Source organism: Sinohyriopsis cumingii, chromosome 15 (assembly GCF_028554795.1).
Source record: "Sinohyriopsis cumingii isolate HCF-2022 chromosome 15, ASM2855479v2, whole genome shotgun sequence".
Taxonomy (NCBI): domain Eukaryota; kingdom Metazoa; phylum Mollusca; class Bivalvia; order Unionida; family Unionidae; genus Sinohyriopsis; species Sinohyriopsis cumingii.
In genome coordinates, this window is record NC_142975.1 from 29970761 (window position 1) to 29996751 (window position 25991).

The 25991-nt window shown below is 34.9% G+C and overlaps 1 protein-coding gene across 1 annotated transcript in view; it reads left to right on the forward strand.

The window, feature by feature from the left end:
- The window catches only part of LOC149781478 (uncharacterized), a 430415-nt gene that overhangs the window by 56944 nt on the left and 347480 nt on the right, over window positions 1-25991 (forward strand). Inside the window, exons 5-7 of the mRNA XM_089934971.1 lie at window positions 2670-2887; window positions 16650-16950; window positions 24718-24863. Of these exons, the coding sequence (XP_089791097.1) occupies window positions 2670-2887; window positions 16650-16950; window positions 24718-24863 (665 nt within the window). The remainder of the gene's footprint in view (window positions 1-2669; window positions 2888-16649; window positions 16951-24717; window positions 24864-25991) is intronic.

The following is a 25991-nucleotide window of genomic DNA, read 5'->3' on the forward strand; positions in this document are numbered from 1 at the left end:
ACAAAGCCGGCATGTAATTAGGTTCTCACAGAAGTACTCATGAGTTTCAATGTGACGGTCGATTGACTCTTTTCATGTTTTCAATGAACAGAATATGTTGTGATTATAATGTTTACACTGAAACGGAATTAAAGGATTAGAACGTGACTTTCACACAGGAAGACATTTAACTGGTGTTTATTTCATTCTCTGTTGCCACCTGTTAGCATTTACCAGAAGTTTTCATTGATCGCTATTTCACCAGACTGTTTGTTTACAGTATACTGACAACTACTTATCATAAAAACTTACATGATATATGATATCTTTAAACAGAGGTCTCGCTAGGATTTTAAAACTGGGTCTTTCTGCCTCTGAATTCAATCACTAAATATCAGTACATTTTCTCACTTGGCTGCCAGTCAAAGCCTTTGAACTAGCCACCTAGCTGTTGCATCATATTTTTTTTTTAATGTACTCTTATAAAATGGCAACATGTATGTACATCAAAGAGTCTTTCAGTCACTGAATTCTGTCATTGTAAATATCAGCACAGTTAACTGATCAAAACATTTTCCCACAAAGCAGGTGGCTGAAACAGGACCAGCAAATCTTTTAATGTTCCTGTGCACCTATTACATGCGTACGTAGGACTGCTGCATCAGTGATTTTCTGCATTCCAGATCAAAAATTGGCGTCCAAATAAGCGTAATTAAGCGTTTTCAAGATCTCTGAAATTAATTCTTATTTAGAACTTGCAAATTTCAAAATATGGATTATATTTTTACGGGCATTAATCACCATTTTCGATGATTAAACGAGAAATGTATCAAGGTCTAATTTATCAATTCTTATTGTAATTTTTTCATGTTCAGCATATTTTAAAGATATTTTAAATATATTTTCTCTGGAAAAAATCAGGAGCCAAGATGGACACCGCGTTATAAGCGGGATTGCGAGTTATCCGGGCGCGAGTTATCGAGGGAGCGGTGTATTATGGGGGTTGTAGGCTGGGAGACAGAGAAAGACGGACAGAGGATGGGATATAGTTTAAAATAAATAAACTTGTTCTGATTTTTAGAAAAGAATGAAGAAGTTTAAGATGTGCATCAAGGCCATTACACCTTTTTCTAAATTTAAATTAAACATTTTACGAGACCAGTTGTAGATGATACTATTGAAACGTAACATTAGATGTGTTTCTTGGTCAGAATTTGCTTCTTTTTGTCTTAAGTTGTGTGGTGATGTGATATTCATGTATATTTTAAAACATTGAATCGTGACATTGAAAAGTAGCTGTTAGATGTAGGAATTGTCTTGGCTGACTGTTGTTGACTTAAGGCAGGAAGCTGTTGTTGACTCAAGGCAGGAAGCTGCAGTAACAGGTATATGAGCTGATGTCAGTGAAAATTTCAGTCCTTAAGCAACCAGTGCCTGGTGACGCATGCAGATTTGTTAAAAAAAGTCAGTACAGAAAGACCATTTCTTAATTGAAATCACTTTGTTTATGATGCGAATCGCTTCTGATATAGCGCAATAGTCAGTACAGTGTAAACAATTCCATGCATTAAAATAATTGTCATCCTCTCTCATAAACAGTGTTATTTTTAAAAGTACAAGTACAAAAGAAAACCTTTTATTAGAATAGCCAGTGTATCTTCTTTATTTCAATTTATGATGCCACATTATTCTTGTAGAATAAACCTTAGCAAGAATTTTGGCATGCTTGACATAATGTTTTAGTGTTCTTAATCGTACATGTCTGATATAAATTGTATAGCATTTGTTTGTAATCTCTTAGAGTTTTATATGTGTTACTGCGTTCATTAATTTCTTGATAGCGGGTCTTTGTAATAGTACAGAAATAAAAGAGAAACTGTAACAAACATTATGATATTTGTAGTTTGTAGGGGTAAAGGTATGAAATTGACACCTGCCAGATTAGGGTTTATAATATGAGGTTTTTCCCATCTGTTTGTTCAGTATGTTGACTCATGGAGCAAATACAGTAGAATCAGTGAGGTATGCTATAAAACCCACCACAGCTGCAATAAAATCCTTATTCGACTTCCACTAGATTCAGTGGAATTGGAGTGGGAGGATCCACCAGGCTGAGTGAATTTCCACTACTCATTATGAGCTCTTAATCCTCAGTTCATTTGTCCATGTCCACTGGATTGAGCAGTCAATCTGTAAAACATGATGTGTGTATTGTAATTTACTTGAATTATATTTATCACCCGTGACCTCCAATTAATTAATGCATTATTCCCACCTCCAATTAATAATTGGAGGTGGGAAGCACATACTTGAAGTGGGGAATCACACCGAGAAAATGTATAATAATGCAGCAATAGCTGGTAAGTATTAGATAACTAAAATAAGCTCTTCGCCACCACTCCACTCCCAGCACTTTCAAATAGTACATTTTAGTTTTGGGGATGGCATTGGTGAAAATAGCATTGTCTGGTTGTGAGATGATGATTTAAATGGTCAACAGAGTGTAGGAACATTTTTACCGACACATGTTGCTGTTTAGGAGCAAGAAACCTTTGCATTTCTAAACATTAGTATGGAAATGATGACCTTTGCAAAGGCTAATATGACTGTTGCATACACCTCATCACAAAAGTATGCAAGTTCAGTGGAGAAGTTGTACCTTAATAATTTGAATTTTCTTTTCATTTTAGCCCCAGCTGCAAGACTTGAATTTGCTGTTCTGCCTCCAACATCTGTAGTTGCAAATGAACCATTCGTTGTTTCAGCCAAGATTGTGGATGCTGATGGAAATGTTCTCACAGCTGGCTATGAGTCGGCTCTTTTGGTGGAGTTGCAAATAGCATGGGAGTATCATTCTCAAGTTTTCATGGCCAGCCCTAACAAGAATGATGCTTTGTATCAAGCAAAGGTAATAATGGGTGAATACAAATTATGTACACACTTGTGAAGGAAAATAACTGTTACAAGCTTTTAAATAACTTGCCAGTATCCAGCCTTGTGCAGTTGATATAATTTTGGAAATCCTTTGAAAACCTTGTCAGTCCTGTGTCATGTTCAATTGGAAATTTGGGATTGGGGAGTTGAGATAGTTTCTTTGCTAGCTCAGCTGGTCATTGGTCAGAAGAGGTTATGGGATGGCCTGTTTTGTTGTCCTGTAAAGAAACAAATACTGGAAGGACAATTATGCCATCATGTTTAGATTTGTGAAACCAGCTAGTAAAGAAGAAAACTGCATTTTGCAAATTTTATAATTGTGATTTTGCTATTGGGAATGGAGGAGTCCATGATAAAAACATGCAAAGCTAATAAACATCAGCTTGTTGCTTTATCATCAACAACTCAGCCTAACTTACAACATTTATAAATACCAGAGAGAACCTTAATGTAATTAATTTGACCAGAAATGCATTGTACTAAATTTCTTTTAGAAATGAACCTTCTTCTTTAAGTTGTTCGTGTTGCTGATGATTTATTTTGCACACTTTTTCCAGACAGTAAAATCTCAAAGGATTTACTTGGGTGCAAGAATGAAAACAGTTCTTTAAATATATAGTACAATATTAAAATCCTCAATGAAAGATGGTACATTAAAATTGATAATAAAATAAACAAGGCATGGGAAGGCCCCTACAAACAGCCTCTATCTGAATATGAGAGTGTTGTACTCTTGCACCTTAATGGGCACCTGCTGGAACAGGGGTGCCCATTCAGAAGGTCAGAGAGTGAAACACATACATCTTTGACATGAAATAAGTTACTGTCCTTCTTTACTAATGGTTATAGATGTTGTAAATAGTTTCATATGCATTAAAGTTTTAAAAAAATCAGTATTTGCTCCTGACGATTGGTATTTCATAAGCAGTAAGTATTTTTGTACTATGTACTATGTGTTGGCAGCTGTGTCCTAAATGAAAACGATGCTGATCTAGCATCTAATATGGCCAACATGGCAGCCATCTAAAAAAGTCTTGTTATTAATACTCCTTAATAGAAGATCACATTAACATGTGGTTTCCATCAAAAGACTAATGGTGTCGATCTGATCTCAAATGCATCTGTGACGCTTGTTTTTTAAAAATGATCTTGCCATCACTGTGCCAAAATGGAAAGATATATTGACATGAGGCTTTCACCAGAATTATATTATATAGTCAGTTCTGAAAGAAAATTATCTTGCTCTGACATCCAAAATAGACACCATGGTGGCCATTTTGAAATTGTGTTATGGCTACCCCTCCAGAATGTATGTTTATTTTGACATAGGATTTTTTTATTGACAGACTGCTTGTGATATCTTGTTGGTCCTAAATGCAAGTGGTGCAAATTTTATGTCAAATATGGCTGCTCTGAGAGTATTCTTATCACTGCTCTTTCTGACTTGATGGTGATGGGGTTTTCACCAGAATTCTTATAGAATCTAGTTTGTCTTTAATGAAAATGGGGCTGATGGTACTCCAAATTTAAGGTCCCTAAGAAGTAAAGACGTTCAGCTACTGCTCCAGTGAGATTCATTATAGCTGTTGACTGAAAGCTAACAGGGCATGTGCACCTTGGGATGATATTGTGATGCTTATCAAAATGGGGTTACTTTGCCCTTTTTCAGTGATTTACTTAAGATACTTTAAAAATCTTCTACAATAACAGGACCGGGCTCCACTTTAGGATCTTCACTAGACTTCCACTTTGAGCATTTCTTTGGCATAAGAGATGCTGTGCATCAGTACTTGCTGTTATACAATTTAATAATATAAATTATTAAAACTGCAACATTTCCCAGGCATGAAAAGATAATAATAGTTTGTAAATATTTGTTTGTCTGTTTTCGTTGAATATCAGTTACAAAGTCATGCAGATAATGTTTACAATAAACCTAAAAACCTGCTTAACTTAGGACAGCAATTATTAAAGAAAATAACATTAATTTGGCAACAAAACAAAAAAATATATACAGCTCTGTGTTGAAAATTTGCTGGTTTTGGAGCATATGGCATGGAGCAATTTTAGAATTATATATATATATATATATATATATATATATATATATATATATATATATATATATATATACACACACACATATATACACACACACACACGTGTTATTAATAAACTGATTATTTGTTTTGAAGAAAAAATGTGATATCTGTAAATTGTAGAGGAGATTGAGGGTGTTTTTAAAATTTGTGTATTTCTGTTTGCTTGAGTTGGATGATTGTTGTACTTGTAATCGAAATATCATGGATAATAGGTCAGCCCAGGTCATCTGCAATTGTGCTTTCATTGTGAAAGAGTTTTGATTCACTGGCAACTGTAATAATAGTGGAATTTTATAAGAATAATGATTCACAACACGGTTACTATTATTACACCTTGTATGTATCCAAATGACTGAAATTGGTTTATTTGAGTTCACATTACATTAGACAAAAAACTGGACGTCTCTTGCATGATGGAAACTCTGTCCAGAAATGTGACAATCCTGTGTTCAGCCAGTACTGAATAGTACTGTTGCCTTGGGTGACATCTCTCAGAATTTGTCAGTTAAAGTTTTAAACTGTTTTTTTGGAAAGATTTGCATATGTGATTGTATTACAATTGCTGATGATATAAACTGTTGGTGGTTCTACAACATTTTCTATTATAATGTGATCTTTATATTGATGGGGTTACATATTTATACCCATGTCCTTCTGTCTACAGCACACACTTGTTTGCACAAGTCTGACTTTCAGTAAAAGTTTGTAAATTGTAAATATTAGCACAAGCAATGCCCTGTTTGACTTACAGCTGAAATCAGTGCATGGTATAATATAGTTTTGTAAATTAAAATGGATTGCCATGAAATGTGGAAATTGTATCAGCATTGTCAGAAGTTGCACATCACAACACACTGTACTCGTGTCACTTTTGCTACAGTTATTGCCCTCCCCTGTGTAGAGTTTGATATAGTGCAGGGGTCTCAAACATGCAGCCCGCTGAGTGGCCTGCAAAGTGCTTGGCGTCACAAGGTGTCATGAGAGGTAACAAAGGTGGTGCAGCCCTTGGGCCATCGAAAGTGCCCACATGCAGCCCTCTGGGTGGTTTGAGTTTGAGACCCCTGATATAGTGTGTTATGACTCATTGGTCTTAAAGGTCTACTAGAGTGTAAAAAACACTACATATCAGAATGTTCATTTTTCGCTAAATAAGACAGAAATATGCATTTAAAATGCATATTTTAACTCACAGAGAAGAAAATGAAGTTAATGTTTGTATTTATTGATGTGTTATGGAAAATGCTCTGCAAATATTTGTATACTTCCGGTAATAATAGGATTTCTAGAAGTGACGTACTGTGGTGATGATGGCTAAATCTAGTGATGATTCAAGTGAATTTATGGCAAATTTGTCATGCTCATTTTCATCATGTGACGAAGGTGAACTCCTAGAAGATGGCAAACTTAATGAATCTTAAGAAGATTCTGCTTGCTGAGGTTAAACAGTACCAATTTAAGCCTGAACAATAAGATGAGAACATGGACGAGGACCCTAAAGAGAACATAGGGCATAATGAGGCTGAATAGTGCTTGGGCTATACATTCTGGTAATTACTATTATCATTATTGCAGTTATTTTTCTTTTGTTAATGTTATTTCAATTTCTTAATGAAAAGAGAAGGGCACAAATTTGGGCAAAACATGGATGTCGTCAGAGCAAATTTTCATGTGGGTGTGGTTTATCGGTAACTAATGGTGTTAAAGGTTCAATACTTAAGACTCAGACTGAGAGGTGTAGAAATAAATACTTTATTAACTTTATGACAAGTTTGTTCTTTTAAACTGTGATGAAACGCAGACCCCAAATGTACTTTGAGTGTGATTGTTTACTACCCTCCACAGATAACAAAATTAAAGAATTTTATTATAAAGAAAAGGTATTCATAGACCTGGTTTATCCAAATGTTTAGCAAGCATATATTTTCTCCGTGGGTCAAGGTGTATAATACTAGTGGCAGAGGAGTATACAGATTTATGGGGAACAAATCTTGAGAAGAATACATTACTGAATAAATGTTCATTATTGTGGTACAAAAGGTAGAACAAAAGTCTAACCATGCATCACACATACATATATTTCATACTTTAACATGCAAGAACTTCTCATACATTTTACCCACAAGTTTGCTATCTAACACAATAATGAATGATGCAGTGTATTTACTATGCATATTGGTGTACCTGTGGAAATTGCAGCAGTAAAGAAATAGTCGAGAAGAGTAGACTATGATTTTGAAAAAGACTGAGGCGGTCAAGTTGGATTGTATCATTGATCATCCAAGATTTCATACAGTTTGCTAGGATGAATATGTCCTGGAAGCAGCATACCGTGCCTACATTCAGCAGTATGGAAATTGCAAGGGAATCCTGTCAGAGTACATTAAATATTCTTACAATGGTTATGGTGCCACTATCAGGGTCAATTTTGGAACAAGTGATTGCTTTATACGCATGTGAGAATTATGCTTAAAATTCCTTTTCATGAAATCCCTCCTTTATGGACAAAATGTATCAGTACTTTGGAAATTCTCATGAAAAATTCTTTAATCCTCTATTTCATTTGTTGAACCAATTCAACACTGTGACATTAAAAACATTGCGCTATGTTCATGTTCACTTGAATTGATTGATTTAGCTTTTTAACACTGGTTGTAGTAAAATCTAATTTTATGCTGAAGGTGATGACTCTGAAAACATGAAATAAGTAACAGAAATCTGGGATAAATGAAATAATATAACTTTATTCAAGTTTAAAAGTTTGTTGTATATTCTGTTTTCAGTCATAATAGATACATGGCTGCATATAGGTGGCAATAATTGTCTATCAACTGACTCCGGCTTCCTGACCACTTCCCCCAGCACTGCCATCAGTTCTTCAATATAGTCTGAAAACAAATATTGTTACCCCAGTAATTTAAGAAACTGAAAAATGTCATCAACTGCCTTTATTCATACTGACAATTTACCAAAGAGAATTTTAATTTAGTAGAATTGGAAATGAGACTTAAATAGTATTCATTTTAACATATAAATCATAGTTTAATCAATGAGTAATAATAATAATTTTTGCTGGAATATATGATTACGAATATGTGCTACAAAAAAATACTGTGTTAGCTTTTTTTAAATATTAAATCTTTCAAGTTTGAGTTTGCTTTGCTTTAGTTATGATCTCGTTTCTGTGTGTATGTACAGGGCCGGGGTGGAGGGGCCAGACCGGATATATATATATATATATATATATATATATATATATATATATATATATAGAATAGCTTTAGAAAGTAATATCTTTACACCGACAGCATTAAAGTATTTTAAAAAAATTCCCTTTAACTATGGTTTTGTACATGTTATGAATAATAAGACTATACTCTCCACATTGACTGTAGTATTCACACTCACAAGCAATGGGGTGTGGGTTTTGACTCTGACCTAAACTGTCGTCCATTGACACAGTTATGTATATTCTGGCAAACAAGGTAATTTACTCCCAGTACCTCAACACAAAAGGGTAATTAGCCTTTACAATTAAATACAGTCAATACATCAAGTGTTCACAACATTTTGGCCTTAGCAGAAAACTTGTTTTGTTATTATTATTTTTGTTAACAGGCATGAAATAAACATGGGCATGCAGATGAATTTTTCGGTGGGGGGATAGTGATGGGGGAGTGGGCAAAACAAAAATCCAAGGCTCACACACACACACACACACACACACACACCTTGTCATGGTAAATCAGGATTTAATTTGGGGGGGTAGGGGTGGGGCTATTATGGTTTGCAAACACCCTCCCACTAAAATAGCCCTCTCCCATTGATCATTCTTTTGCTAGGTATATTTATGGTGAGGGGTAAGGGCTGACAACCAATAATATAGTAGATAAAGATGTATAAATATTTTACCCTAGTAAGCTCTCACTTTTGTACAAGCTTCTCTTTGTCTGCATGTTGTTAGCCTTGCCATAACCCATGGTTTTTGTTGATCTGGTGTTCACAGACTCAGTTATCTGGCAAGAAAACACGCTTGGTACTGCATTTGGCAGGAATCATCCGATGGTTGTAATACTAAGTGACTCTTTAATTTTATAGACAGTATCGAAATCGTTGTCTCTCAAATGGTCACTGCAGACTATCTTGCCTGTCACTGGTTGGATAATGCATGATACCAGCTACTGAATGCAACTGATAGTGAAAGTAGAAATGCACAGTTCCCTATAGCATGTCACTTCTGCTTTGTCTTAAGGAAATTGCTGAGCATGAAATCGGCTAGGATCGTTCTGTCTTGCGTGATAAAAACTATGTTTTTTGGTCATTATTTTCATTAACACATTAACCCCTGGAGGTTTTTGCCATTTTTGCCTGAAAATCGAGTAGGAAACGCATTTTGAAAGCTATTTCTGAATAGACTCGAAAACACCCAATCCCCGGTCATCTTTCAATAACATACTGCCTAGTTATGTTAGAAACATCGTTTTTTGTTGGCCATTTGACTTGCGCATGAACAGAAAGGTAAAAGCTGGACTTGTTTTGTTCTTTTTTGGCTTTTTTTGCTAAACAGAGCCATTATTTTCATATGGAGACCACTCTTTATTCCAAATGCCCATCTTATCCTACTTTTTGCAAAGGCTCATTTGTCTGTTTGCAGTTCATACCGGTTTGCCTTAGATCTGAGACCAAAAAGTATAAAATCCTGACATAAAATGGGATTCCGACCACGGGCGAATTTTGCGTAAAAAAAAGTCGGGTCCAAAAAAAATGAGGTTTCTCTATCTGTATTTTGTAATGCAACTAGATATTCCTGATTATTTGGTATCATTGTAGAGCTACATCTGTCTACCTTTCTATAATACCATCCACTTTAGTGTATCATGCATGACCATGATGCTACAGAGCTCGGCAGTAGGCTACTACCTCCTGCCCCGTAAAGTCGTCGCTAGGGGTTAATGTGTTAACAAGAATTTTTTATTTTTTTTACAATTCGTCTGGGAATTGCTAAATTTGTAATTTATGTGCAATGTCGATGCACAAGTGATTAAATATGCAAGGAATATTCAAATTTTGTGACGTCATCAAAATGAACTGTTTAACACATTAACCCCTGGAGGTTTTTGCCATTTTTGCCTGAAAATCGAGTAGGAAACACATTTTGAAAACTATTTCTGAATAGACTCGAAAACAACCAATCCCGAGTCATCTTTCAATAACATACTGCCTAGTTGTGTAAGAAACATTATTTTTTGTTGGCCATTCGACTTGCACATGAGCAGAAGGGTAAAAGTTGGACTTGTTTTTTTTTTGTTTTTGTTTTTTTTGCTAAACGGAGCCATTATTTTCGTATGGAGACGACTCTTTATTCTAAATGCCCATCTTATCCTACCTTTTGCAAAGGCTTATCTGTCTGTTTGCAGTTCATACTGGTTTGCCTTAGATCTGAGACCAAAAAGTTTAAAAATCCGGACACAAAATGGGATTCCGACCACGGGCAAATTTTGCGTAAAAAAAAGTTGGGTCCAAAAAATGAAGTTTTTCTATCTGTATTTTGTAGTGCAGCTAGATATTCCAGATTATTTGGTATCATTGTAGAGCTACATCTGTCTACCTTTCTATAATACCGTCTACTTTAGTGTATCATGCGTGACCATGACGCTACAGAGCTCAGCAGTAGGCTACTACCTCCTGCCCCGTAAAGTCGTCGCTAGGGGTTAATGTGTTAATGATGAGGTATTTGACATAATACCCTGTACGAAATTTTCCACATGGAATGGATATGGAATCCATATGTACTTTTACAGAAATATCCATATGGACATTTTGATTCTATAGTTGAAGCACTCTTATGGATTTCAGTGTATCCATATGGAAATGTTATGGACTCCGTACGTACTCCGTATGGAAAATCTCATGGAATATGCTAATTAGTCCATGAGATCTGTAGGTTGTCCATATGGAATAAAATTAAAATTCCATATGGAATTTGGCAATATTCCATATGGAATTTGTGAATAATCCATATGGAATTTGGCAATACTGTGTATGGAATTTGTGAATAGTCCATATGGAATTGGCAAATATACCATATGGAATTTGTAAATGGTCCATATGGAATTTGTAAATAGCTCATATGGAATGTGGTAATAGTTCATTCCATAACAAAATTTCTATGCCTACTTAAGGCGATTTCAAACGGGTATTTTTTAAGCGCTTTGTCTAAACCATAAAAAAATCTGCTTCAGTTTCTATTAAACTGCCTAATGATTCTTAAACATTATTGGGAATCAATGATGAATATTCACCACAATTTTTAAAATGGATCATAAATTTTGACAGACATTATCAAATAAGATTTAGGTTTTCCTTGTCCTCATTTTCTTTCTCAAATACAAAGCCTAATCCATGATGGCATCACTTAAGTCTTTTTCATTTCAATGAAAAGTCTGGTGAGATTTCACAAATATTTGACTAAAACATTTGTGAGATATCACTACAATTTTGATCATTATATAGTATTTTACTGAAGTTTCAGAAGTTTTTCATACATTTCAGAAGGTTTCAGATCAATAATGAATATGACTTAAACAGGACTTTATTAACCATGGTGATATTAAATTTGCATGATTTTTTTTTTTACAGATGTTGTAATTATATGACATCCAAGGCTAGAGATATGGGAGTTAATAATAATAATAAAAATAATAATAATGATGACATTATTTAGAGAAGGTAACTTAATTACAGAACTAATCTACCTTGAGGCCTTCTATCTGTTATGTACAATATTTATAGTATATACAACATGTGAAGAATCTGGCTTGGCACTAAATAATTAAGTGATTTTAAAAATCAAAGTATCAAGCCTGGAATACATACACAGGCATCTGTGTACACATAAACATATATAAAATAATCTCCATTTAAAAATTCAACTGTGAAAATAATGCAAAAATACAGAAAAGCACCCGTTTGAAACATGAAAAGAAGAAATTCTAAAAGCCTGCCATGTCACTTGTACTGCAACTTGATTTTTGATTAATGATACTGTTGTGGTCTCTTGAATTAGTCCTTGTTCCATAAGCAGCCCTGACAAACGTTTATCATGATATAAGTACTCATATTTTACACTGAATTCCAACACATCTAGAATATTTTGATAATATACACAATAATGCCTCACGATATTGAACGATGATTCTACGTGTGGGCCAAGAAAATTCCGCAAAGATATGATGATCTTTGATAGACATGGGTATTTCGCAAGAATTCCCACCAGTGATGTATACGTTGTCCTCCTTAAATTCATCCTGGAAGTTAATCAGTTTTGAGTTATTGAAATCAACCTGGTTCAATTCGTTGTCCTACTTAGCACGTTAGCCGCTACTGAAGAGCTGTTTATGGCACAAAAAGCAAAATGCTAGTCCTGGCGTTCAGTTTTCATACAGACTGACTAATTTACGCTCCCATCGACTTTGCATTCAAGCTATTCTCTTTGCCGCACATTTTTTCAAATGGTTATTCAAACTCGTATCCCGCTCGAATCGCCATGTTTCGCGTTTCCGTTAGGCAATGATTCATTGGGCAAGTACAAAATTTTGACCAATCAGAAAGCTTTTTACAACCATCATCCTTTAAATAATAAACGGAACAAATACTTATTAGAAAGCCCGTTGCGGAATGGGACCGGATAGAGCATTATTTAAATAAAGTTTCGGAGACGATATTAAAAGAAGGGTCCGTATCGAGCAAAATCAGATTCAGGTCAGGAGAAAAGCGAAATTCTGATTCAAAACAGAAAACAAGAAAACTTGTTTGAGGGCAGTTAAATCCAGTTTAAGTTTAAAAAAATACAACAACAATAACAAAATTTGATAAAGAAATGTAATACAGAAAGATGTGGAAAGAAGTTAATGTTCCCAAAATAAACAATACAATTACACTATCAGAAACTGGGAATATAAATGCTGCTGAAAATCAATCAAATTGTACAAGAAACAAAAATAAATTTTATATCTTACTGATAATTTTTTACTAAAATATCAGTGATATTACAATCACAAAATGTCACTATATTTTTAGAATTTTTGACATGCTCTCAGTGAAATTTCAATCACAAATTCCCACTGATATTTTCAGAAATTTTGGCAGAGTCAGTGAAATTTCAATTACAAAATTTCACTGATATTTTCAGAAATTTTGGTAAAATCTCCTAAAATACCTTAATTTAAGTGAAAAAGGACCTTTAAATGAATGTCAAGAAATGTTCATTGATTTTGCTGAATATTAAGTCACATTTTCACAAGGGTATGATTTTTGTAGAGCATATTTTAATAGGAAGCCAACAAAATTACTTTTCAAAATAAACATTAGATCAAACCCAAAATCCACCTTGCACCAAATTTTCTAAGTCCAAAGATTCATCAATGCTTGTACTACCAGATATTAATTTTCTGATCATGTTTACATTTTCCCTACTTTTTTGGTCATGTCTTTGTTTTTAAACATCTGTGGAAATAAATTAAAGAAAACTGACATACATCTGTTTCTTCAAATTTATATGAGTATATAGTCATCCTTCCACATCAGCTGCACTGACATATACATGTGCTCTAACTCCCACCAATATTTCTATTTTAATCAGATTAGGTTATTAATTCTTCAGAGGGTATTTTCCATGATGCTATAATACATGAGCCTGCTTTCCATATGGAAAAAAGTGCTTATGGATTAAAGTTGCAACTTTATTCCATATGAAATTTTCACTTGCTGTGAAGTGCTTATGGAATTGATATGGAATAAATTGTCTGATTCCATAAGTTTTTCAGTCCATATCTCTTCCATACGGATTCCATAAGTATTCCATACAGAATCCAAGAGAAATTTCTGTACGGGACCTTTAAAAATCACATCTAGAAGATTAAATTTATCACATAAACGAAAGTTGTGTGAGTACACTAGTAGACCTTTAAACTTAGTAACAGAAAGAAGCAAAACCAACAAGTTTTGCAAACTTAATCAAAGATTTAATTCTCTAAGTTATAAAATGAAAATTTAAGAGGAACTTAAAAGCATGTGGAACTAAATCCAAAATAATCCTAAAAGTTCTTTACTGGTCAATAAGAATCGAGTGCTCCGAATGAATTCCAGATCCTGAATGTGATGATGTGCCAGTATCTTTGAATATGCTGAAGTGACAACAATGTTGACGCATGACAGTGGCATGGTACAAAATGCTTTGAATGAATTCACAATAATCCCGAAATGTTGCTTTTGTCCAGACATATGAGCACTTGTAATTACAATAAATAGTGCAAACAAATGGTTCTTCTCAAATTATATCTAAACACAACATTAAATGCACCTGCAGACTGATATTAAAACTTGAATATAGGAAATAGGAATTAATTAATTGTTCACCTGCGTTCCTTACATACAGCCTTACAGCTCTACATGGCAGTGTTTTCCGACTTGATTGTTTTCCTACTTGATCTCTGTTGCAATACTTACTACATGTCATAATATACTTACTACATGTCATAATACCTTGCATTACAACAGAACCAACCTGACTGAATCGTCCAGTGTGGAACTCACTCCTGACTTGTACACAGGTACATTATTATGTTTCTTTTTGAAACTTGTAAACATCTATTTATAGTTTGTATGCAATTTAATGTCATGCACCAGTTGTCAAAGACGATATAGATATACGGACAGTAAAACCTGTCTTGAGAGACCACTGCTATGAGAGACCGCCTGTCTTGAGAGACCAGATTCTCCATGTACAGATTTAGAGATTATATATTGTTATAACCTGTTATGAGAGACCACCTGTCATGAGAGACCATTATGTTTTGGCAGAAGGGGTGGTCTTTCAAGACAGGTTCCACTGTATCATGTATGATAGAATATTGTGAAAACAAGTCTCAAAGATTTCATGAAGCTTGCATCACGTAAAAATGCACACATTAATAAAACATTGTACTTGTACAATTTTCTTTGATTTATTGGCCTTTTTGATGTGGAGTCGCATACAGTGCTTGACAGTATCTTGTGAAGATGACATGTCAATTTTCAGAAAATTGCCATAAAACTCCTCAGAAGATATGCATGTTGACGAGTCCTTTTAGTCGTACTATTTTCAGAAGAATTGTTTGCTTTCTTTTTTGTATTGGCTCCATGCCTTCATGAGGTCTGAGTGTGATGCAAGGATGGTGGAGGTTATGTTTATTTGAGTAAATTACTTAACATTCCTCTAGTTTTTCAGGTTAAAATCCACAACATATCAAATGGATCTCACCTTGAGAGGTTGTTTTCTGTTTATTGTGGTTAAAAAAAATTATGTTTATCTCCAGAGAGGGCAGTTTGTGTAATATATGATGTACTTGATGATGTTTGAATGAAGAAATTATATTGTTGCACTAATTTCATCAGTGACCATCTTAGTTTTCAGTCTTCACTTTTCCAGCAGTTTAGCATCATCGTCAGTAATTTAAATTTTTTATGATGTTTTTCATTTCCATGTTTCCTAAACCCCTTAGTACATTCTCATCATGCTGGGCAGGAATTATTGTAAAACAAAGACAGTTACTTCTTTGGCAGAAGCACTTGCAACTATGGTATTGGTGAAGCATACCCTTTGACTCTGGGATCAAAGGTCACTGTACACATTTTGTGTAAAGGTATTGGTTGAGTTTTTTGTATTTCCTTCATCACTTGAGGGAATTGCTTTGGAATGAGTCACTATGGAGTTAACACATCAACCCCTGGAGTTTTTTGTTGTTTTCGCCTGAAATTCGAGTTTTAAACACATTTTGAAAGCTATTTCTGATTAGATCCGAAAACACCAAATCCCAGGTGATCTTTCAATAACATACTGCCTAGTTGTATTAGAAACATCGTGTTTCATTGGCTATTTGGCTCGCGCATGAGCAGAAGGGTAAAAGTTGGAGTTCTTTTTTTCTTTTTTTTTCTAAATGGAGCCATTATTTTTGTATCGAGACCACTCTTTATTCCAAATGGCTATCTTATCCTACCTTTTGCAAAGGTTCATCTTTCTGTTTGCAGTTCATACCAGTTTGCCTTAGATATGGGACCAAAAAGTCCAAAATCCGGACACAAAATTGGATTCTGACCACGGGCAAAATTTGGGTAGAAAAAAATTGAGTCATAAAATGAGGTTTTTCTCTCTGTATTTTGTAGTACAACTGGAAATTCCAGATTATTTGGTATCATTGTAGAGCTATATCTGTCTGCCTTTCTATAATACCACCCACTTCGGTGTATTATGCATGACCATGATGCTATAGAGCTTGGCAGTAGGCTACTACCTCCTGCCACATTAACATTGTTGCTAGGGTTAATGTGTTAATACAATTTACTGTGTCATATACTTGCTTGGCCCTTTGACCCTGGGGTCAAGACCATAGTCATTTGTGTGAAGATTTTGATTCAAATTTTCTAATTTCCTTTTATTTCTTAAACTTCTTGGTGGATTTTTCATACTTGAGATGGATCAGAATGAAGCAAACACAGTTTGCTCTATATAATGATCTCTTGCCACTTTTGATTGTGATCAGTTCAACAAAGCAGGCCTTGAACATATCTTTTATATTTGTGTATAATGTTTTCTTACAGATTCGTCTTGGTGGTCCTGAAACAGTGGTTAAAGAAGGAACGTACAACACTGTAATCGGAAAGAGGGCTGTTCATGGCATAGCTACCTTCAATGATGTTCGTATTTTAGATGTCGCAGCAAATGTTCGACTGAATTTAACAATGACTAATCCATACTTTCCTTTTCTCCGTGAACCTGATATTTACAAAGACTTGGCAAGCAAAGTGGTTGTTGTGGAAAATGGAATCTCATTGTATTTCATGAATATATCATGGGGAACAGATCCAGCAGTTCTCATCTCTGATCCCATTGAGGTTGTGGGTAAGTGATCAGGACATCTGTCCCGACCTTTTACATGCAAGTCATTATTATCATGCTCAGACATCAGTGTTGATGGGGGGAAACCTGGAGGAAACCATCCATCTTGGATGGGATTGCATGCTCTGCGATTTATTGGAATCTGGTATCAAATTTTAGTGAATAACGGACGCAAATGTAATACATGCACAACAAGTTTTGAACCAGCATGAGTTGGAAAATATTCTGCCGTATGATATGCATGTAATAGCCTACGTTTAAAAATGTTGTGGATTTGTCATGTTGTTTTCAGCATGAAGCAACATGCCATTTTGTGTAGTGTACTGTCATTTGTTACATGATGCTTGATTGGTTTAAAATGAAACAGTGTTTGGCAACTTCTTTGTTCTTTTTTTTGTTGTTGCTTCATAGTTGTCACGGGCTATATTGGTTGACTTGTGTTTCTCAGTGTAGGAGTTTCTTACATAGCCCATATTAATACTTTGTCAAACTATATTCATGATCAAACACCAGATACAATATGAAAGTTCAGGTCTAGCATTTTGTGGGGTTTGCATGCATTGGGGTGGGGTTCTTCCAATATAATTTAATTAAATTATGATGAAAGTTCCACCCTGGCTCATGAGAAAAAGTTAAATTAGTGACGAGGTAGATTTACAGGTCTGAGCCCCCAGTCAGCAATGCCGACGGCTAAATTATAAGAACACGAAGATGAAATTCAATCAATAACAATTTAATAAATTCGATGATTTAAAAACGATAACTTCCAATCACTCGTCTTTCCCTTGACCAAGTGACAGCCTAATTCATCCCGTGATTTACAGTGTGAGTTTGATTTTCCCCCTGTCCTTGCATCTACTCATCTATTTCTTTCCCGCTGATTCCTTCCTTCTTTCCGTTCCTCTAACTCCTCCTTTGTCTCCATTTCCCTCTCTACTATCTCCTCCTCCAATTTCGCTCCCAGACTTCAACTTCACCTTTCTTCTCTCCTTTCTTCTCCTTTCCTCCGTCTCTCTATCTGAGACTACGGGACCAAACTGTAACTGGTCTGTCCCTCAAAGCTTCCTGTGAAAAACCACAAGGCGTTAACATATGTTTTATCGAATCTCACCTCACACCATATCGACAATTAATCATCAGATTAGCTATCACGGTTTCGGTCACGCATATATTCAACAATGGCAAAATCTATAATCATATGAACACGTGTTAGTCTACTATAAAATACCCACATAGCAAATTACAATATTAACTCTTACAACGGCTAGCAAGCTATATAATTCTTTACAAATATCAACTCATTTCTTCAAAATATGCAAACATATTAACAAAACAAAGTAATTATTCGTACTACAATTCTAGTAATAATAAAGTATACATACAACCTACAATTAAAATGCAGTCACATTCCACAAAGACCAAACAAATATCCCACTGACCTTATTTGAAGCTCTCTGTACTTAGAATTTCCTGCTCTAAGATTTTCCCGCCAATGGCTATTCAGAGTTACGCTAACCTCTTCTCTGGGTAATTTCTCTCAGCAAACTAACTCTTGCCGGAACACACGGAGATATCATTCTACCCAAATCAAGGTCTCTCCCCTATCTCAATTCTGATTGGGTGGCGCTGTGACCCTGTCCAATCGTCTTAGCGGCCAGTTCAACCTGTCTGTCTGTTTGCAGGGAAAAGAAGTTAAGATACTCCCACTTCTTCAGGCAACTTCTTTTTTATCTTGGACAACATTTCCACACCTAGGTGATAATTGGCTATCTGTGGCTTTGCAACTCCTATGTCCGGCTCTCCAATTCTAACTACGGCAATCTTACGGAACGGATTAGTGCTAGCCTTCAGCAATGTTTAACATCAAACAATGGCTTGTCAGAATTACCTTGATTATACATGTTTCAAACTGGGGCTACTCTGGGTCGGGGTAAACATGACACATTTATACATATTTGAATTAGCATTGACCTTTAAAAATACCTTGCTGAGTTATTAGGCACAAAAAAAGTATCAAATACTCTGATTTAAGATAAGGAATAAAGAAAAGCAAGTTTGTTGTCCAAGGTAAAATAAATAAGCTGCAAACATACCTAGATAGTGTGTTGAACTTCAGCTTAGCTCGTCAAAGCTTAGGCCAGCACTCATTTCCCTTGTTAAATCACATTGAGTCAGCTGTATAGTCACAAAGAAGTATCAAATGTTACTATAAGAAACAAAACAAAGAACCAAGTTTATTTTCCAAAGAAATGAAGGTTGTTGCAGTAAAACTTATATCACCTAACCACCCCACCCCAAGAACGTTGCCTAATGAACATCTCTGTTGGAGGCTGTGTTTGAAACTCTTATGATTTTTACAGTGGATGGTTGGTTAGGACAGTAACTTCTGGTGTGGGCAGTGTAAAAAAAGTTGCAAATCACAGGTAGGGTTGTCAAAAAGGATATATATTTAAAATCACATCTTAACCTCGCTTAGTGGTTTAACTCGCAGTGAATCAACATAAAGGGACCAGAATTGCTGCAAGGACATGGGAGTGCATCAAATTTGTATGAATTTATGCACTTGGAAAGCTGTGATGCATGAGAATTCCCCCAGTTTAGTTGAAAGTTGTGCATATAAGTGCATATAAAAATGTACTCTGTGCTGCATACAATATTTATTTAACTGCTCAAGTGCTTGTCACAACTCAAGTTGGTCTGCTGGTAGAGGTCTTATAGTAATTTTCATGACATAATTGTTAAGGTAGGCAACTGTTTAAGCATCATGATTCTTCAGTTTAACATAACTGGTTATTAAACTAAATTTGATTGGTACATTAATAATAATAATAATGCTTTATTTATAGAGGGTGACTCATTAGTTAATAATAATGCTTTATTCATAGCTGAGAACCCTCACGATTTTGATGTGAATTTCACGACTTTTTCAGCTATTCATGGATTCACGTCACAAGCAAAAAATTAAAAAAATTCTCCAATTCTCAATTATTTTAAATCTGTTAAGCACTAGTCATGATATTGGCAGTTGCCAAAACGGTCTGATACTGCTGGTCGCAATATTAGTAGAACTACAGCTGATTGGTATAGTTGGCCCGGTATCAAGCATTTTAGCCTATTTTAATCTGTATGTATAAGAGTAGTTTTACAAATGCTTTTGAGAGAAACTGGGGCTTAACCGGAATTTTGCTCCGCACATGTGTCACCAACACTGATTTGAATTACTGTTTGGCATCGCATGTAAGATCTTGAAAAGGAAAAAGAAATGTATTGCTCAAAAAGTGAAGTTTAATTTGGAATATACCAAAAATTAGCTGTGCATTCTGCCATTAAACTTTGATATACATCATGCTTTTTGCACACAGTGTGCCACAAATTTTAGTATTGGGCATGGTGGCAGAGACGAAGTGAGGAAGCACATCGGTTGCAAAAAAACATGTAGAAGTTGGGAAAATTAATAAGTCACAGATTTCAGCTCTGGAATATTTTAAGCCATCAACGGGAGACCTGCAAGCTAAGAACGTTGAAGCATTATTTGTGAGCTTTCTTGTTGAACACAATCTACCTTTATGAGCTGGAGATCATCCTAAACATTTGTTCCGACAAATGTTCCCGGACTCAAAGATCACTTCCAAATTTTTCTGTGGAAGAACCAAAAGTGCTGCAGCTCCTTTGCATTCCTCACAGCAACAGTGACAGTGAAAGAGCATTTTCTCTTGTGAGGAAAAATAAGACAAACTTTAGGGCCTCCTTAGGTGCAGAAAGTTCGTATGCAAGTTTTAGTCACCAAGATCAACCAGCAGGCAAGAAGTCTGAACTGTTTAGAAAACAAATTTACGACCAAGCAGTTGAGGAAGTTCAAGTCTGCCACAGTATCATGTCTTGATTAATAACCACAAGGACAAGTGAAGTTTATGAATACATTAATGAAAAGAAATGCAGATATATTTATGCATATATGTAGTGTTTTAGTTTTATGTTGCAATCTTGATATAGTGTAGTATTGATGGTCAGAGTGGATGGAGTTATTGTCATGGTATTTTTCACTAATTCATGTCCAAATTCACTAATTTGTATCCCTATTTTCACTGATTGGGAGCCTGAAAGGTTGGCAGCTATGTTTATTTATAGAGGGTGACTCATTAGTCAAGGACTGTTCTCCCTTGAGGCCCTCATAAGGAGAACATAACATTACACATTATATGAAGAGATCAATAATTACTGTGTATTCTAACATGTTTAGTATTAAAATTCTAAATTCCATTATCTATTAGAAGCACATACATGCTCATGATATCTCTTCTTAAATACTCTAACATTTTCAGCAGATTTTACATGTAGTGGAAGCTTGTTCCACAGAACTGTACCAGAGTATTGGAAGCTCTTTTTAAAATTGTTCTGTTCTTGGATTTGGTGCTAGAAGGTTTCCATGTGATATTGATCTCAATTAGTATTGTGTTGAAAAAGCCCTGAATAAGTCCTGAAGATACTCTGGTGCCATTCCATGTAGACATGTATATAAAAGAATGGCCTTGTAAAAATCTATCCTGTCATATATTGTGAACCATTTGAGTTCTGTAAATAATGTTTTTGAGGGATGATTAATAGATGCATCTAAAATTACGCATGCTGCTCATTTCTGAAGTTTATAAATTCTGTCAGGTTCAGATTTAGCACAATTTCCCCATAAATTTGAACAATAATCCATTGTTGGAAGAATATATGACTTGTAGAATAGCTTGCGAGTTTCCATAGGTAAATATTTCTTGATACTTCTGAGTAGACCAGTTTTGGATGACAGTGTTTTACAATGCTTAACAATATGGTCATTCCATAATAAATTATTATCTACAGACACACCTACAAGCTTTTCATTTTTGACATTATACTGCCTTTCCTCTGGAGGAATTACAGTTAGCATAACCATTGAGCTCTCTAGTATCCAAGACACAAGACATCACAATGTGTTTAAATACTGTTTTAATTCGTGGGCAAGAACTCTCTTTAGATTAGGGTAAAAAGCTGTAATAAATGGAAGTACAACCGTTACAAAATATGAAATTACTACATCAACATTAAATTAAAGAAACATATCTGTAATACTGAAACAATCAACATATATCGAAAGTAAAAGGTTCCTTATGTCTTTCCATCCTTTTAAATTTACTAATGAAATAATGTTCATTATGTACTTCCAAACTTTGAAATTCACTATAAGGTACGTTTCCATTAACATATCTACCATGGCATAACAAAGATTGTTACTAAGAGGGTTTAAATGATGACACAGAAGGAATGTTTATGATGAGTCTGACACAAATTAAGGGTATCATATGCACTCGCAAGCCACGTGGCATTGCATATTGTTATCCATCCCTGTCGGAACTGATTGTCATTTTCAGTTAACATCCATATTGGAAATTAAATATACGAGTCATTAATGATAATTCACAAATTTACTCACACTGTGGTGGGCTTCAGATTCAATGAAAAGAGCTGTGAAGGCACGTTCACATTCCTGCCTGGACGTATTACAAACGAAAAAAGGAAACTGATATTTATGAAGAAGAATTTAAAAAGCTAAGACAAATCTAAAGGGCTACTTTGACTTGTCCAACGGTAACAGCATAGACATTTTCTAATGGATGATTATTTATTGCAAGAGATAGTTTTGGGTTCCCTGATTTGTGTAGCTTTTGTGCAGTCCCAAAATCATACATTTTGTTTTACCATCAGTAATTACCTATTTTGTTGTGCCCAGTTTTGGACTCTAATAAGGTCTGAGTTCAATCTCATTTGGATAACTTCAGTATCAAAACTAGATGTAATTAGAACTCTATTTGGCATTTTATGACAACTTTCTTTTCTATATTTTGTCATGTTGTACCTAACGTTTTTATTTATTTGGAAGGGGTTGTCTTGATACATTCTTTTGAATTTTTCATACTTTACCTTTATTTGGCACAATATAGTCATTTCTGTGCTGAGGAGCTACAAAATACTACTACATGCCTATATTTATACATCACTTTATCATCTTGTTTGCTCTATCATCTATGTGGCTTGACATCTTCCACTTGTTTTCAGTTTCTGCCCTTTTTTCCTTTCAGTTTTGAACATTTGGGCATCTTAACACAATTTTAATTTAAATGTGGTATAATTTGAATCACAAAACACAATACATATAGACCTTGATTAGTAGGACTGTTACATATATGAAGCGTTATATGCTCAAAGAAAGAAAAGATACAAAAGGTAAAGATGAACACAAAGACACATCAGTAAGCACATACAGATAGAGAAGCAAAATATATTTTATTCTGGCAACCTTTAGCATTTGATTGTTGATGTAATAGTGTCTTGAGCCATCTTAATGAGGCTAAAGCTGTATTTGATACAGACCTTCATTATTTGAATTGCCAGTTTGAATGCAAATTGACAGATGAATGAATGGAAACAGAATGGGAACTGAACAGTATTAGCAAGAAATGATGTACACAAAACACGGCTAGCCACAAGCATCAAACGCTGTACCATGAATGAAAATGATAAATGGTGTTTGATAAACGATGAATAATGAACCATACAAAGCATGGTTCTCTTAGGGTTATTTCCTTTGCTCACAATTGTAATTTCAAACACATTCTTAAAGGCACTTAAGTGAAAGACACATGACATAAGATATTAAATTGTGAATGATGAAATGACAAAAAGCAAATGATAAAATAGTTGACTTAAACACAGTTTCAACAAAACAAATGCATCTAAAATGCATTTGAAATGCGTTTCGTATGCTACAAGAAGCATTTTGGGGGTACTGTTATCATAGGGTCTTGACTTGTTCAATCCAATATGAGAAAATCTTAAATAAGGTGGATGTGGAACAACAAATGCTATGTTGTCATAGTAAGGCATTAAACACATTTTGAATCCATAAAGGACACTCTTGATGATGAATGTGATTTGCATATAGTCTCATGCTCATACAGGGCTGGACATCAAAAGTTGTATTACTGCCAGGGACAACTGCATCCCACCTGTCTGATTATGAAAGTGTCTAGTCCATTCATTTATTCAGTTTGCAAGTTTTTCAAGTGTTAAAAACTGAGGCACAGAGCATAAACTTGATGCAAGCAATTTATCTGTGGTGTATCTCAGTCTGCATAGCATTAATAGCCAGTTTTATTTAGTTTCTCTGGGCATTAAATGGCGTCTACTTTTTGGCAAGAGAGTTTTATCATCCACATGTTTGAAAGTTGAAATAGAGCCTCAGTACAGATGTTGATGTGTTGCCACTTGGACACCCAAATGACTCTTACTGAACTTCTTGTAAAAGTTTTATTTAATAGTTATCTGAATTGTTTTGAAATTACTTAGTAGCTTCAGATACTTTGCAAAACATTTCACATAGCAAACCGTATACATGTCATTAGATGCACTGCTTATGTTTGGATGTGTGTTGCTGAAGCCATGAACCACAGCCTCAGTTGATTTCATTTAGGAATTTTCATTATAAAAAAAATCTATTTAAACCTACCCCTCCACTAAACATTTTGCTTATCCAGACATGAAAGTATTTGTCATACAATCATACCACGCACCAATCTAAAACTTCCAGTATCGACTAATGTATTTTGCAAAACAGTTCTTAACAAGCACCTGAAGTTTTTGCCTAAAGATTTATTGGTTGTTAACTGACCAGCATGTAGTAGCTTTTACCAGTTTTGCAGACAATAACTTGAGATACAAATATAATTTTATTTTTCCTTTTAGCTCAGACAGCAGCAAGGTTAGTGTTGTTGAATGGTGCTGATGTCAAGCCGAAGCAGGGTGCCAATTTTCCCATTGAAGATAAAATTATTGTTGAAATACAGGATTCTTTAGGCCAACGGATTTACTCAGGACCAGATTCAAGTCTGGTAAGTAGTTCACTTTCAGTAGCGTGCATTACACAGGTTTTACTTTGTTCCTCAGTTAATGCACCCATTCATCTAATCACATACATGCCAACCATTACACGTTTGGTGTAATCATTATGCTTTTTCTCAGCAATTTACATTTTCCGTTAGACTGCACATGGATTATGCTTTTTTTCTTTATACAAATCTTAAAAATAAAGCAATAAAAATGTAGTTTTTATCTCTAATTCCACTACATAAGTTTGAGGATATTCTTAAAAAGGTGTTTCTGCATAAGAATAGCATAAGAGCGCTTTATTTATTGCAACTCTATATGATCCCATTTCCAAGAAAACAGACTGGTTCTTCAAAAGTGAACTTTACCTATCAGATTCACTTTATTGATGAGCTAGCTAGTTATTGGAACCAATCTGTGTTTTTAAAGAAAATGGTACCAGATGTTAAGTGAAATGCTTTACGGTGTGAGCTGTGGATGTTATATGATGGAAAATGTTAGAACAGATGGATCTTTTCAAACTTCAAAATGTGTCAGATGAGAAAAAGTGACAAATCAACACCATTTTACAAGCTTTATAAAAAGAATATGAGAGTGATATAATATAGCATTGTAAACACCTGTTGATGATCATTGTAGAATTCACAATCATTCAGCGAAAGTTACTTATGTAGATTAGTGAGTACTGAATATAAATAATTTTTCAGAATATTTTGTTTGTATTCTGTTCCAATCCCTATGGATTTTACCCTTTGTGACAATAAATTTTACCAGCTGCATATCAGGTTAGTCGTAAAAATGTACCTTTTTCGTAAATCTGGCATGTAATACAGTATTCCCTCTTTTGAACAGCCCCCCTGACCAGTGGCCAACCAGCTCCTTATGGCCAGAATCCGTTGGCACCGACGAGTTTATGTTCAAAAGTACCCCTCACAAAAGGCCACCCGGCTAACGCGACCAGTGGCCAGCATATTAGTGCAGTAATATAAAATGTATCCCTCACAAGTGGCCGCATTTTATTTTAATATGTATCCAGAACCAGTATTTTATTCATAACATGTGTTAAGTAATCTGATTTCCGTTTCCTGATGTCAGGTTTTCGTTACTGAAAGAAGTGTTGACTAAAGCTAAAG